We start from the raw sequence: 12,249 nt of genomic DNA, 5'->3' as shown, positions 1-12,249 counted from the left end.
CAGGGTAGATTCCTTCTGGAGGCTCTGAGGGGGAATCTGTCCTGTGTTTCTCTTGGTGGTTGCTGGCAATCCTTGGCATTCCTTGGCTTTTAGTTTCAGTATTCTGATTTCTGTCTCTGTGGTCACATGGCCACCTTCTGTCTGTGTTCTCTCTTCCTACAAGGACACTGCTCTTTGAATTTAGGTCCCACCCATATCCAGTATGATCTCAACTTAACTAATGACATCTGTAAAGACTCTATTTTTAAGTAAGGTCCCATTCTGAGATTCCAGTGGACATGCATTTTAGGGGGGGGACACTGCTCAACCCCATACACATATTTACAAATATGAAGGGTTTATTAGTAAATATTAAGTGTGCTAAGTTTCATATTAGATTTATAAAACAGGGAATAAATTCTATATAAGCAAACTTTAGTCTCATTATTATGTACTATTTGCTTCCCTCATGCATGATTGAACTATAAAACACATTTATAGGGTTAAAAATTTTCCTTTGCTACGTGAAAAGGCAAGTCCCAAAGGAAGAAATACAAATGATTAAGACATATTCATGAAAATATGTGTTGCATAACAGTAATCAAGAAAGTACCAATGTGTCAGTACACAGTCTTTATGTGACAGTATCAACATTTCAAATGTTCACGTCTTTTGATCCACTATTTCACTTTTAGGAAATTACCCTAAGGGACTATCCATATGTAAGTAGATAAAAATATGTGGACAAAAATAACACTACTGTGGCATTATTATTATAATAGTGAATAATTGGAAACAACCCAAATATATATTTTTGAGGAATTGGTTAAATTATGGTACATCACACAAAGGAATGAAAGGAAGTCATTTAAAAGGATAAGATAGATAAATGGATCTATCTGTATTTACATAGAAAGATATTCATGATACGTTATTAAATGTAAAAAGATTGCAGAGTAGCATATATTGTAAGATCCTAATTATTGAAAAATATGTACATATAAGATGTTTTTAAAAGGAAAGTTTTGAAAAATAAAAATTTCCTTTTTTATTTCACTTTAAAAATATGTTAATATTAGTTTGCCCTGGGACTTCCCTGGCGGTACAGTGGTTGAGAATCTGCCTTCCAATGCAGGGGATGTGGGTTCGATCCCTGGTTGGGGAACTAAGATCCCACATGCTGCGGAGCAACTAAGCCCCCATACCCCAGCTACTGAGCCTGCGCACCACAACTAGGGAGCCCATGCGCTGCAGTGAAAGATCCCGTATGCTGCAACGAAGATCCTGCGTGCTGCAACTAAGACCCGAGCGGCCAAATAAATAAATAAATAGTAAATAAATTTTAAAAAAACCTTAGGAAAAAAATATATTAGTTTGCACTTGTGTGTCTATTTAGGGAACTATATAGTCATTAGGAGGATTGTTCATGAAGAATTCTTGTTAGCTCTGCAAAGATGTATGTACTTTTTAGCTTTGGAGTTGGGTAGTTTGTAATTTTAGGGAACCTTTTAAACAAGATATTGAAGGGTTTTGAGTGAAGAGTAAATTTAGGGTGCTACATTGCAAATGGTAGGTGACTAGTGAATATTTGGCAAGTGCTTGATTGAGAACCACATAAACTTCATTGTGGGGGGGGATATTTAAGTAGAGCTGATACATTTCTCAGAGCTAGAAAAATACCTAGACATTTCAATATATTTTCTCAAGTATATTCTTGTACAATGACTTGGTTGAGGTTCTGCAGCCCCGCCCCATATAACCTGGGCAAGACACCATTAGCCTAAGAATGTTTATGTTTAATCCAGAAGAGGATCTTCATGTAGTTTCTGTAGGACATTTAAATTGATTAAGAACTACATTCTGGGGCTTCCCTGGTGGCGCAGTAGTTGAGAGTCCGCCTGCCGATGATGCAGGGGACACGGGTTCATGCCCCGGTCCGGGAAGATCTCACATGCCGCGGAGCGGCTGGGTCCGTGAGCCATGGCCGCTGAGCCTGTGCGTCCGGAGCCTGTGCTCCGCTATGGGAGAGGCTACAACAGTGAGAGGCCCGTGTACCAAAAACAAGAACTACATTCTGAAGCTATTTTCTGCAAATGTTCCCCTAAGTACTTTAAGGATTGTTTTAGTGGTTTTTATTTTTTTTTTTTAATGAATAACCATTTATTCAGAGGTGAACACCTGCCAGACAGTCTTAGTTTTGGTATAATCAGTGCTGAGCTGCTGTTCCTACAGTAGTTAGCTAGGAGATGAGCTCATTTTTGAGACTCCTTTTCAACCGACACAGGACGACTGTCTTCACCATAAAGAAATCTGTCTTCCTTTTTACTAGAGAAGAGAGACCTAATACAGTAACTACTGAATTGTTTAGAAATTAAACAGAAGAGATTGTAGGGAGCAGTCTTCTTGGAGGCCATGAGATTCTGAGATTGTCTCAGTCGTGAGACAGTTCTTGCCTGTTCTGAGTCTAAAACTCATATTTTGGTACAGCCCTCATAGAAACATTAATAGCTGAGGGTCTATGAAATCTGGGTAAAAACATGGATAATACAGTCTGTGGTGTCTAGATCCTGCTGCGTCTTTTGTGAAATAATTGCTGAAGCTCTCATTCTTTCAGTGTGGTGAATGTTGAAACCATAAAAAAAATTATTTTTCTGAATAGGTAATGCACTCACATGTTTAAAATCCCAGAAAAGGTTAAGAAGTATTTAGTGAAAAGTCTCTCTTCCATTTTTGTAGGCTTCCAGAGTTTCTTTTAGTATATGCAAAGCAAATATAAATATACATGGGATAGCATTTTATGTACCCTATGTGTTTTTCACTTCAAGGTTATAAATAATTTGTCCCACTTTTTTTCTTGAAATTTTTTGGTTCCCTTTTTCACATTATAATTTATGATCCAGTTTGGATCCAGCTTATTTTCTGAATGGGTACCTATTTGTCTCAACACTATTTGTTGAATAGTCCGACTTTCCCCCACTGGTTGAAATGTCACCTTTATCAAATGTTAAGCCACTAATCAATGTGTAATATAGGGATCAATCCCTTTTTAAAGTTGATATAGGCCATATTTTGGCACCATCCTGAAAAGACTATAGAATTAAGAATATTTAGATGGAGATCGGTACCCATTTACTTAGGTAGGACATTGAAAAACTTAAAAAAATTTTTGATGTCAGGAGACCTTATGATTGATTAGTTATTTAAGATGGGGTGGAAATCAGTGATTAGAAGTATATGTTACTATTTAGAGAAAAATCTCATGTAGATTTCAATTTAGGAGCCATAAATAAATTCTAATTATAAAATTTAAAGCATGGGGGAAAAGTAAATTTTATTAGACTTCTGGAATTGGGGAAGGACTCTTTAAAATTAGAAAGAATAAAAGAAATTATCAAGGAAAAGTACTGTAGTTTGAATGCATAATAATTAATCTTATGCATATTTACAAAAAAGCAAACAAACTGGAAAAATATTTTAGTTATCATGGTACACATAAGGATAACATATTTATTTACTTGCTGAAGAGTGACTGTATTCTAAGATAAAGGCCCTAATAAATAGTTCACTGAAAAGGAGATCAGCTGATGAACAAATATGAGAGAAAGTTTGGCCTAACTACTAATAAAAGAAATAAAAGCAAATTAAAATAATGACCTACCATTAAATTTTTAAATATGCTATTAGATATCCAAAAGAAAGCATAAGTATTACATGTAAGAAAGGATACATGTAATGTATATATGTAAGGTATGAAACATAATTTAATGAACATCATCAACCCACTACCCAACTTACTATCTAGAACTAGAATTGGCAAACTTTTTCTGTAATGAACTAAATAGTAAATATTTTAGACTTTGTGGGCCTTACAGCTACTCAGCTCTGCTGTTGTAGCAAGAAAGCAGCCGTAGACAATTGTATTAATGAATGTACATGGTTGTATTCCAACAAAACTTTCTTTACAAATATAGTTAGCAGGTCGTATTTGGCCCAAGGGCTGTAGCTTTCCAGAACTACAGAACATTACAAGTACTATTTTCTATACCTGTATGCTTCTTCCCATCTCCCTGCCTCTCTACAGAAATAACCACTATTGTAAATTTTGCTTTTTCTGTCCTTGAATTAAAAAAAAGTTATTACTTGTGTTTGGTTCACTTAACAGTCTATTGCTAAGTTTAATTTTGAACTTTATAAACATATGTGGCCAACTTGAATTTTTACTGAGCATTTTATTTTTAAGGTTATCTGTATTATTGCATGTAGTTGTAATTCATTCAGTTTCATTGTAGTATAATAGTGCCTTCTGTGAATACAACAGTTTATTCTCAATGGTTTTCTCCAGTTTTTTGCTATTACGACAATGCTGCTATGAACATTCTTGTATGTGTGGATATATGGGAATTTCCCAAGGGTATGTGCTTAAAAGCGGGATTGATGGATATTGGAATATGTAATATAGCTTCACCTTTACTAGATAATGCCAAATTGTTTTCCAAAATTCTTGTTCCAGTTTATAGTCCCTTCATCAGTGTATATAAAAATTCCCATTGATCGATATCCTTGTCAACACTTGGTATTATCAGACATCTTAGTTTTGCTAAGTTAGTGATATAAAATATCTCATTGTGATCTTAAATTGCATTTCCCCGATTACTAATGGGATTGAATATCTTTTCATGTATTTATTTCCATTCATGTTTCCTTTCCTTTGAAATTCCTGTTGTCCAGTTTTAATTGGGTTGTCTTTCTCTGCACTGTAAAGATCCTGTATGTCTACTTTAAGATATGAGCCTTGGGCTTCCCTGGTGGCACAGTGGTTAAGAATCCACCTGCCAGTGCAGGGGACGCGGGTTCGAGCCCTGGTCAGGGAAGATCCTACATGCCACGGAGCAACTAAGCCCGTGCGCCACAACTACTGAGCCTGCGCTCTAGATCCCGCGAGCCACAACTACTGAGCCTGTGAGCCACAACTACTAAAGCCCGCGCCCAGAACCTGTGCTCTGCAACAAGAGAAGCCACTGCAATGAGAAGCCCACATACTGCAACGAAGAGTAGCCCCCACTCTCTGAAACTAGAGAAAGCCCGCGCCCAGCAATGAAGACCCAGTGCAGCCTAAAATAAATAAATAAAATAAGTACATTTATTTTAAAAAATTAAAAAAGATATGAGCCTTGTTGGTTATGCATTGCAGGTATCTTCTCCCATCCTGTGTCTTGCCTTTTCTTTTTTTAGTAGTAGTGTCTTAGTTTTAATGTGGTCGAATTCATTCATCTTTGATTTTATGTAGTGCTTTTTAAGTCTTGTTTTAGAAAATCCTTTCCTTTCTCTACACACACACACATGCATACAAACACTCTTAAATTTTGTCTTTCATATTTGTGTTTAGTCGACTGGGAATCAATTTTTGTGTATGTGAGGTGGAGATCCGTTTTCTATTTTTGTACCTAGATGCCAATACTTCTGACATCACTGATTGAATACTCTTGTTTTCCCGTTATTTGCAATTTCTGTTATGTTTAAAAAAATCCTTTTATAAATGCATGGGTCAGATTCTAGGTTCTTAATTCTGTCCCACTGGTCATTTTGTCTAGCCCTGTGCCATTACTACATTATCATAATTAGTTATTTTATAATAAGAGTTGATATCTGGTATAACGATTCCCTCCCTTTTTTACCTGTAGTCATCTTCAGTAGTGTCTTAATTATGCTTTAGTCTTTGCTCTTCTGTGTAAGTTTTGGAATCAGTTTATCAGGTTTATTAATGTCCCTGTTTGGTTTTTGATTGGAATTGCATTGGATCTGTAAATTGATCTGACGGGGATTGGCATGTATTTATGACAATGGGAAGGTATTCTTATCCTGAACAGAGTAATCTCTCTCCATTTATTTAGGTTTTTTAGTTTCACTTTATGAAGAATATAAAAACTTACTTGATTAAGGTCTTATACATGTTTTGTTAGATTTATTTTAGAAGTTTCCTTAGAAGTTAGAAATCTTAAAAATTATTTTTCCTAATCATGCTGGTATGTTGAACTGCATTTGATTTTTCCATATGATAAATTCAGCAATCTTGCTAAACTCTCATTATTTCTAGTAATATATTTGTAAATATTACGTATTATCTACGTAATTCATGGAGAATGGAGTTTTTGCTTTTTTCCACATCAGATTTTATATTTTTTATTTTTTTGCGGTACGTGGGCCTCTCACTGTTGTGGCTTCTCCCGTTGCGGAGCACAGGCTCCGGACGCGCAGGCTCAGCGGCCATGGCTCACGGGCCCAGCAGCTCCGCGGCATGTGGGATCTTCCCGGACCGGGGCATGAACCCGTGTCCCCTGCATCGGCAGGCGGACTCTCAACCACTGCGCCACCAGGGAAGCCCCTCTGCTACTTAAGCTTTTGATGATGCGTTTATTGACACATTTTATCGAATACTTTGATAGTGTTTGAATGCTATGACACTGAGTCTTAAACATTTGCTGATATATATTTTATGACCTAGACTTTTTATACATGTTCCATATGTGCTTGAGCACAGTGGACATTTTGTTTAATTTGGGGGTGTAAGGTTCATTTGTATCTCTAAATCATACTTGTTAATTATGTCATTTTAAAAATCTTCACTAATTTTTGTCTCCTTGAGTGTCAATAACATATGTATTGATGTTCCACTGTTCTGGTGGATTTGTCAGTGCTCCCTTTTGTTCTGTCACATATTTTGAGGCTATTTTAATAAAGTTTTGAATTGATACATCTTTTTGGTAAATTGAGGTAATATATAGTAGCCCTCTTTATCCCTAATACCATTTTTTGTTGTTGTTTGAGCATTTTTATCTTTATTAATATGGCTATTCCAGCTTTGTTTTCCTTAGTATTTGTCTGTATATCTTTTTCTGTCATGTTCAACCTCTCTGTGACTGTATGTTTTAGGTGTGTGTGTCTCTTGTAAACAGCATATATGTGGATTTAACAAAAATGCAATTTGAGGGCTTCCCTGGTGGCGCAGTGGTTGAGAGTCCGCCTGCTGATGCAGGGGACGCGAGTTCGTGCCCCGGTCCAGGAAGGTCCCACATGCCGCGGAGCGGCTGGGCCCGTGAGCCATGGCCGCTGAGCCTGCGCGTCCGGAGCCTGTGCTCCGCAACGGGAGAGGCCACAACAGTGAGAGGCCCGTGTACCGCAAAAAAAAAAAAAAAAAATTTCTTTGTTCACTTTCTTGTCCTGCAGACCTTCCTTCTGGAAACATTTTCCTTCTTTCAGAGGGTCTTTGCCGTGTGACAGTTTTACTGTTACGTGTGTTTTTCTTTCTATTTAACCTGCTTGTTATATGCTGTGGTTTCTGAAGCTGTGAATTCATGTACTTCATTAGTTCTAGAGAGTTCTCAGCCATCACCCCTTCTCTTATTGCCTCTGATTCACTCCCCTTCATCTCCCAGGACTCCTGTTAGACATATATTAAATAATCTTATTCTGTCTTCCATATCTTAATTTTCTTCTTTATTTCCCATCGTCATCTCTCTGTGCTGCTCCTTGGTACATTATTCAGATCTCTTTTCCTCCAGAGGAGATCTGTGTTTGCTCCTTTGGGGAGCTAAGGGCTTACCCACCTGGGACCATTCCAGCTCCATTTCATGATCCAACTTAATTTAGGAGTTATTTTTGCCCAGAGTTTGTCACCACCTTGCAGTGAATGGCCTCAAATAAGCCACAGCTTCACATGTACTTAGCTCAGTGCTCTGGTTTCAACTCACTGCCCACCTGCTCAGCCCCTTGCAGCTCTCTTTTACTTCCAAGTCTACACTGTAATGGAATATATTGTGTGCAGGATCTTGTTAGGAAGAAGGTTCCTTCAGATTCTCTAGTCTTTAGTACTGTCAGAAGCAGAAGCTGCAAGATAGGGACTTCCCTGGTGGCGCAGTGGTTAAGAATCCGCCTGCCAATCAATGCAGGGGACATGGGTTCAAGCCCTGGTCTGGGAAGATCCCACATGCTGCAGAGCAATTAAGCCCATGTGCCACAACTACTGAGCCCGCATGCCACAACTACTGAAGCCCATGTGCCTAGAGCCCATGCTCCACAACAAGAGAAGCCACCGCAATGTGCACTGCAATGTGCACCGCCTGTGCACACCGCAGTGTGCACTGCCTGTGCACCACAACGAAGAGTAGCCCCTGCTTGCCTCAACTAGAGAAAGCCCAGGCAGCAATGAAGACCCAGCGCAGCCAAAACATAAATAAATTAAATACAAAACAAAACAAAACTGCAAGATACTATTTTTCACCAATCAAGTCAGTAAAAGTTTTAAAAACAATAAAAATCTCGGTGTGTTCAGAGTAGTAAACAAGTCTTCTCCTCCATTGGTGATGGGGTATAAATGGGTACAATCTTCTGCAGAAGCAGTTCAGCAATATATAAGAGGCTTAAAAAGGAAGGAGGATATTTTAAATGTTCATTGTGATTGGCTGATGGTGGGCTTTATATATGGTTGTTTTTTAAGTAGTTTTGAATGTTTTCCAGGAGTCTCCATTGTTGTCACATACCTAGTAATTTCTCTTAGTTGACCCTATCATCTAAGGAGGTAAAAGTAACCTGAAGTTTTTTCTATGGAGATTTTTATGGCGATATTTGTAGTTGGAAAAATTTATAAACCACTTTTGTTTTATTCACTATGCTATCCCCAACTCTTACAGCAATGCCTGCCACAAAAGGGTGCCCCCAAACTGTTGAATGAATAAATAAGAATGTTTCAGTTTTGTAAACTTGGGTTATGGGCTGTTGAAAGAGTTCCCATCTTGATTGGGTTCCCATCTACTTTCTTTTCAGTTGATAGTCTGAATTAGTTGGGAACCTAGGAAGAAGTTAGATCATATAAATCAGATTCCTTGCATTTTCATAGTTGGGCCAGCGAGTTCTCACTTTGAGGAAAGAGCTCTATTTAATGGCTCTCCTGAACCCTCTGTGAGAACTTGGTAGAAGCTGAAAAGAAGCTATCACCTTTCCTGAGATAGTAGCCTTTCCCTTTGGGGTGGCCCAGAGGGCTTCTCTGAGGAGATAATAGAAAATAAATATCATGGGGTCCAGGTGCTTTTACTTCCTTTAACATTAGAAAATGAACAAAAATAAAGCACGTGGGGCTTTCCTGGTGGCGCAGTGGTTGAGAGTCCGCCTGCCGATGCAGGGGACACGGGTTCATGCCCCAGTCCAGGAAGATCCCACATGCTGCGGAGCGGCTGGGCCCGTGAGACATGGCCGCTGAGCCTGCGCATCCGGGGCCTGTGCTCCGCAACGGAAGAGGCCACAACAGTAAGAGGCCCGCGTAAAACAAACAAACAAACAAAATAAAGCACGTGGATGAATAGTGAAATCTAATGGATTTAAGGGGGAGAGTGAGGGTACAGCAAAGGCCTGGCTTGGGAGAACCTGAGGGGTTGATACTTGATTTTCTGGAAGGCCTGTTAATGAAATTCTTTAAAAAGTGAAATTTCTTGAAAGTCTAGGGAGTAGGCTGAATCTCCCAGAATGGAAAGCAGGGTAGGGATGTTCTGCATATTCTGTTCTGGACTAGAGAGGACTTAATACTGCAGAAGGGAAGGAGACAATACAGGTACATGAGAACAGAAACCCGCAAGCAATCTGGTCATTGTCAGAAAGTGTCAGACTCACAGTCTGGGACCCCCGCCCCTGTCTTTTAGCTAGCAAACGTTAGAACAACTAGATAGAGAGTGAAGGTTGTGCGTTATGCTCCCCTTGGTTGAATAAATCTGTTGGGCTTATTGTTTCCTTTTTCTTGGTCCTGTGAACAGATATTGCCAGTGAATTCAAAGAGCAGTTACAGACACTGATACCATATGTATTAAACCCAGCTAACTTAATGGAAAAGGAGATCAACGGCTCGAAAGTCACCTGTCGGGGGCTATTGGAATATTTTAAGGTAAATGTGGGTTTTTATTATTAAAATGTTTGACTTTTGGTTAAACTGATCTAGGTTATCAACTAACTTGGTTTCAATATTTTAAAGCCTGGGGGAAAATTTGAAGGGGGAGATGGTGAGAGGCGTTTTGAGAGACTCCAGTGTCCTCCCAGGAGTGGGCCACTGGGTGGCAGTATCGGTCTAAGAACCAAATGGATGTTGTTTGCACTCTCTTAGAGGAGTAATTACTGTGGCTAAAGGAAGATTGTTCCTCAAGGAAGATGGTGTGGACAGGAGGTGGTTAGGAAGTTGCTGTGAGTAGGAGGAGACGGCACCTAGATGTGACACGACTACCTCAAGGCGGATGGTCACTCTGCCCACAGGTAGTGGTGAGGCCAGTGTGCATGGGGAGCCTGGTGGGAGTCCTAGACTTGTGCTGCTTTGAGAATATTTTCAGTTAACTAAAGAATGCTAACATGCACTCAAAGGTGTGCTGTGTTTTTGCTAATTCCTGGGTGTTGATCTAGGTCTTTAGGAAAATGCAACTGTATGGTCACTGTTTGTAAAAATCAAAGTCCAGTTAAATATGACAGAATGGCATTTTTCATAATTGTTTTTATGTTTATATTCTAAGGCATATATTAAAATTTACCAAGGAGAAGATCTGCCTCACCCCAAATCCATGCTTCAGGTAAGCAGTTCTTTGGCATCCTAAATGATATCCTTTGATTACTTGAATTGACCCGTATACAGTAAGCAGAGTCCTTTAAGAAGAGAATGCTGTTGGTCCCCCCTCTTTTCATTATGCTGAGGTCCATTCATGTTTAGCACATTTTCCAGCAGTGTGACTCCCTTCCAGTTTTCTTGTCTGTATTCATGCTGGTGAAGTTAGAACAGAATGGCTTCTTGCTGGGCCTGGTCTTCCCCCAAAACATACTGTGGAAAACAGGTTAAACATACCCAGTTCTGTTAGACAAATCATTTTCCTGTTACCTGTTGTCTCTTTTCATAGAACATGTCCGACGTATCTAAATATTTCCTGTTTACTAATCAGGTTTTTAATTTGCAAATAGTTTTATTTCCAACATTTTGATGTTTCCAAGATGTCATTTTGTTAAAACATATAATTTCTGACTTTCATGTGCTGAGGATAAGGCCATTTATTGCCAAATCTTTATTTATTTATTTTTATTTATTTATTTTTTTCTTTATTTCTTTTTTTATTTTTATTTATTTATTTATTTATTTACATTTGGCTGCATTGGGTCTTCATTGCTGTGTGCGGGCTTTCTCTAGTTGCGGTGAGCAGGGGCTACTCTTCGTTGCGGTGCACGGGCTCCTCGTTGCAGTGGCTTCTCTTGTTGTGCAGCACGGGCTCTAGGCGCATGGGCTTCAGTAGTTGTGGTGCATGGGCTCAGTAGTTGTGGCTCATGGGCTGTAGAGTGCAGGCTCAGTAGTTGTGGCACATAGGCTTAGTTGCTCTGTGGCATGTGGGATCTTCCCGCACCAGGGATCAAACCCGTGTCCCTGCAGTGGCAGGTGGATTCTTAACCACTGCGCCACCAGGGAAGCCCCAAATGTTTATTTCTTTAGTAGGATAACATTTAACAAAGGGAGCTAGAGATTGGGATTGATGTTGTAAAGATAAATTTTTCCTCTTCTTTTCTGAGTTGCATCTATTTTTTAACACATAAAATCGAAGCAAAGGAAATACTTTCAGAGGTTTAATTTTATGCTAAAGATTATGTATGAGAACATTTTTTGGCAGAAAATTTGGCAGAAAAGGTATATTTTAATTCATAAATTGGGCTATATGGAAAGCTGAAAAACAGAAGAATAATAAAGCAGGGGGAATGGGGAATAGGGTGAGAGAAAATTTTTACTTGGTTATTTGTGGAAGAACATTAAAAGAGAAAGGATTTATGGTTTGTGCTTTCATTTCTTAAAAGGCCACTGCTGAAGCCAACAACTTAGCAGCTGCAGCCTCTGCCAAGGACATTTACTATAACAACATGGAAGAGGTAGGTTGCCGGGCAGTCGTCTTATTCTGAAACACCTATAACTGGGCATGCTGCTGACTTCAGAAGTCCAAACGTGATCCCGTTTAGTGTATCTTATGATGATGAGGCAACATTCAGGTCTTCCCGCTTATTGGGGCCTTTTAATTATGGCCCTTTCTAAGCAAGGCTTTCTTACAGCGTCACAGCTCTCACTAATCAATATCACCCTGGTTACTAAGTGTGCTTTTCTGAGGAATTGAAACCAGACCTCTATTGGTCTTGGTCATCATTTTAAAGTTAATTTCTAATATCTTAAAATATTCTAAGCTTTTCAGTGTTTTCACTTGTTTTATTTGGCATTTG

The 12,249-nt window shown here is 39.0% G+C and overlaps 1 protein-coding gene across 4 annotated transcripts in view; it reads left to right on the top strand.

The window, feature by feature from the left end:
• ATL3 (atlastin GTPase 3) overlaps window positions 1–12,249 on the top strand; it is a 50,984-nt gene that overhangs the window by 33,013 nt on the left and 5,722 nt on the right. For all 4 annotated transcript variants that reach the window (XM_033860883.2, XM_033860884.2, XM_019932623.3 and 1 more), the window contains 3 exons: window positions 9,780–9,907; window positions 10,521–10,577; window positions 11,836–11,907. In XM_033860883.2, coding sequence (XP_033716774.1) covers window positions 9,780–9,907; window positions 10,521–10,577; window positions 11,836–11,907 — 257 coding nt within the window. The remainder of the gene's footprint in view (window positions 1–9,779; window positions 9,908–10,520; window positions 10,578–11,835; window positions 11,908–12,249) is intronic.

Source organism: Tursiops truncatus, chromosome 8, assembly GCF_011762595.2.
Source record: "Tursiops truncatus isolate mTurTru1 chromosome 8, mTurTru1.mat.Y, whole genome shotgun sequence".
Classification (NCBI taxonomy): Eukaryota; Metazoa; Chordata; class Mammalia; order Artiodactyla; family Delphinidae; genus Tursiops; species Tursiops truncatus.
This window is presented reverse-complemented; position numbering and strand designations above follow the sequence as displayed.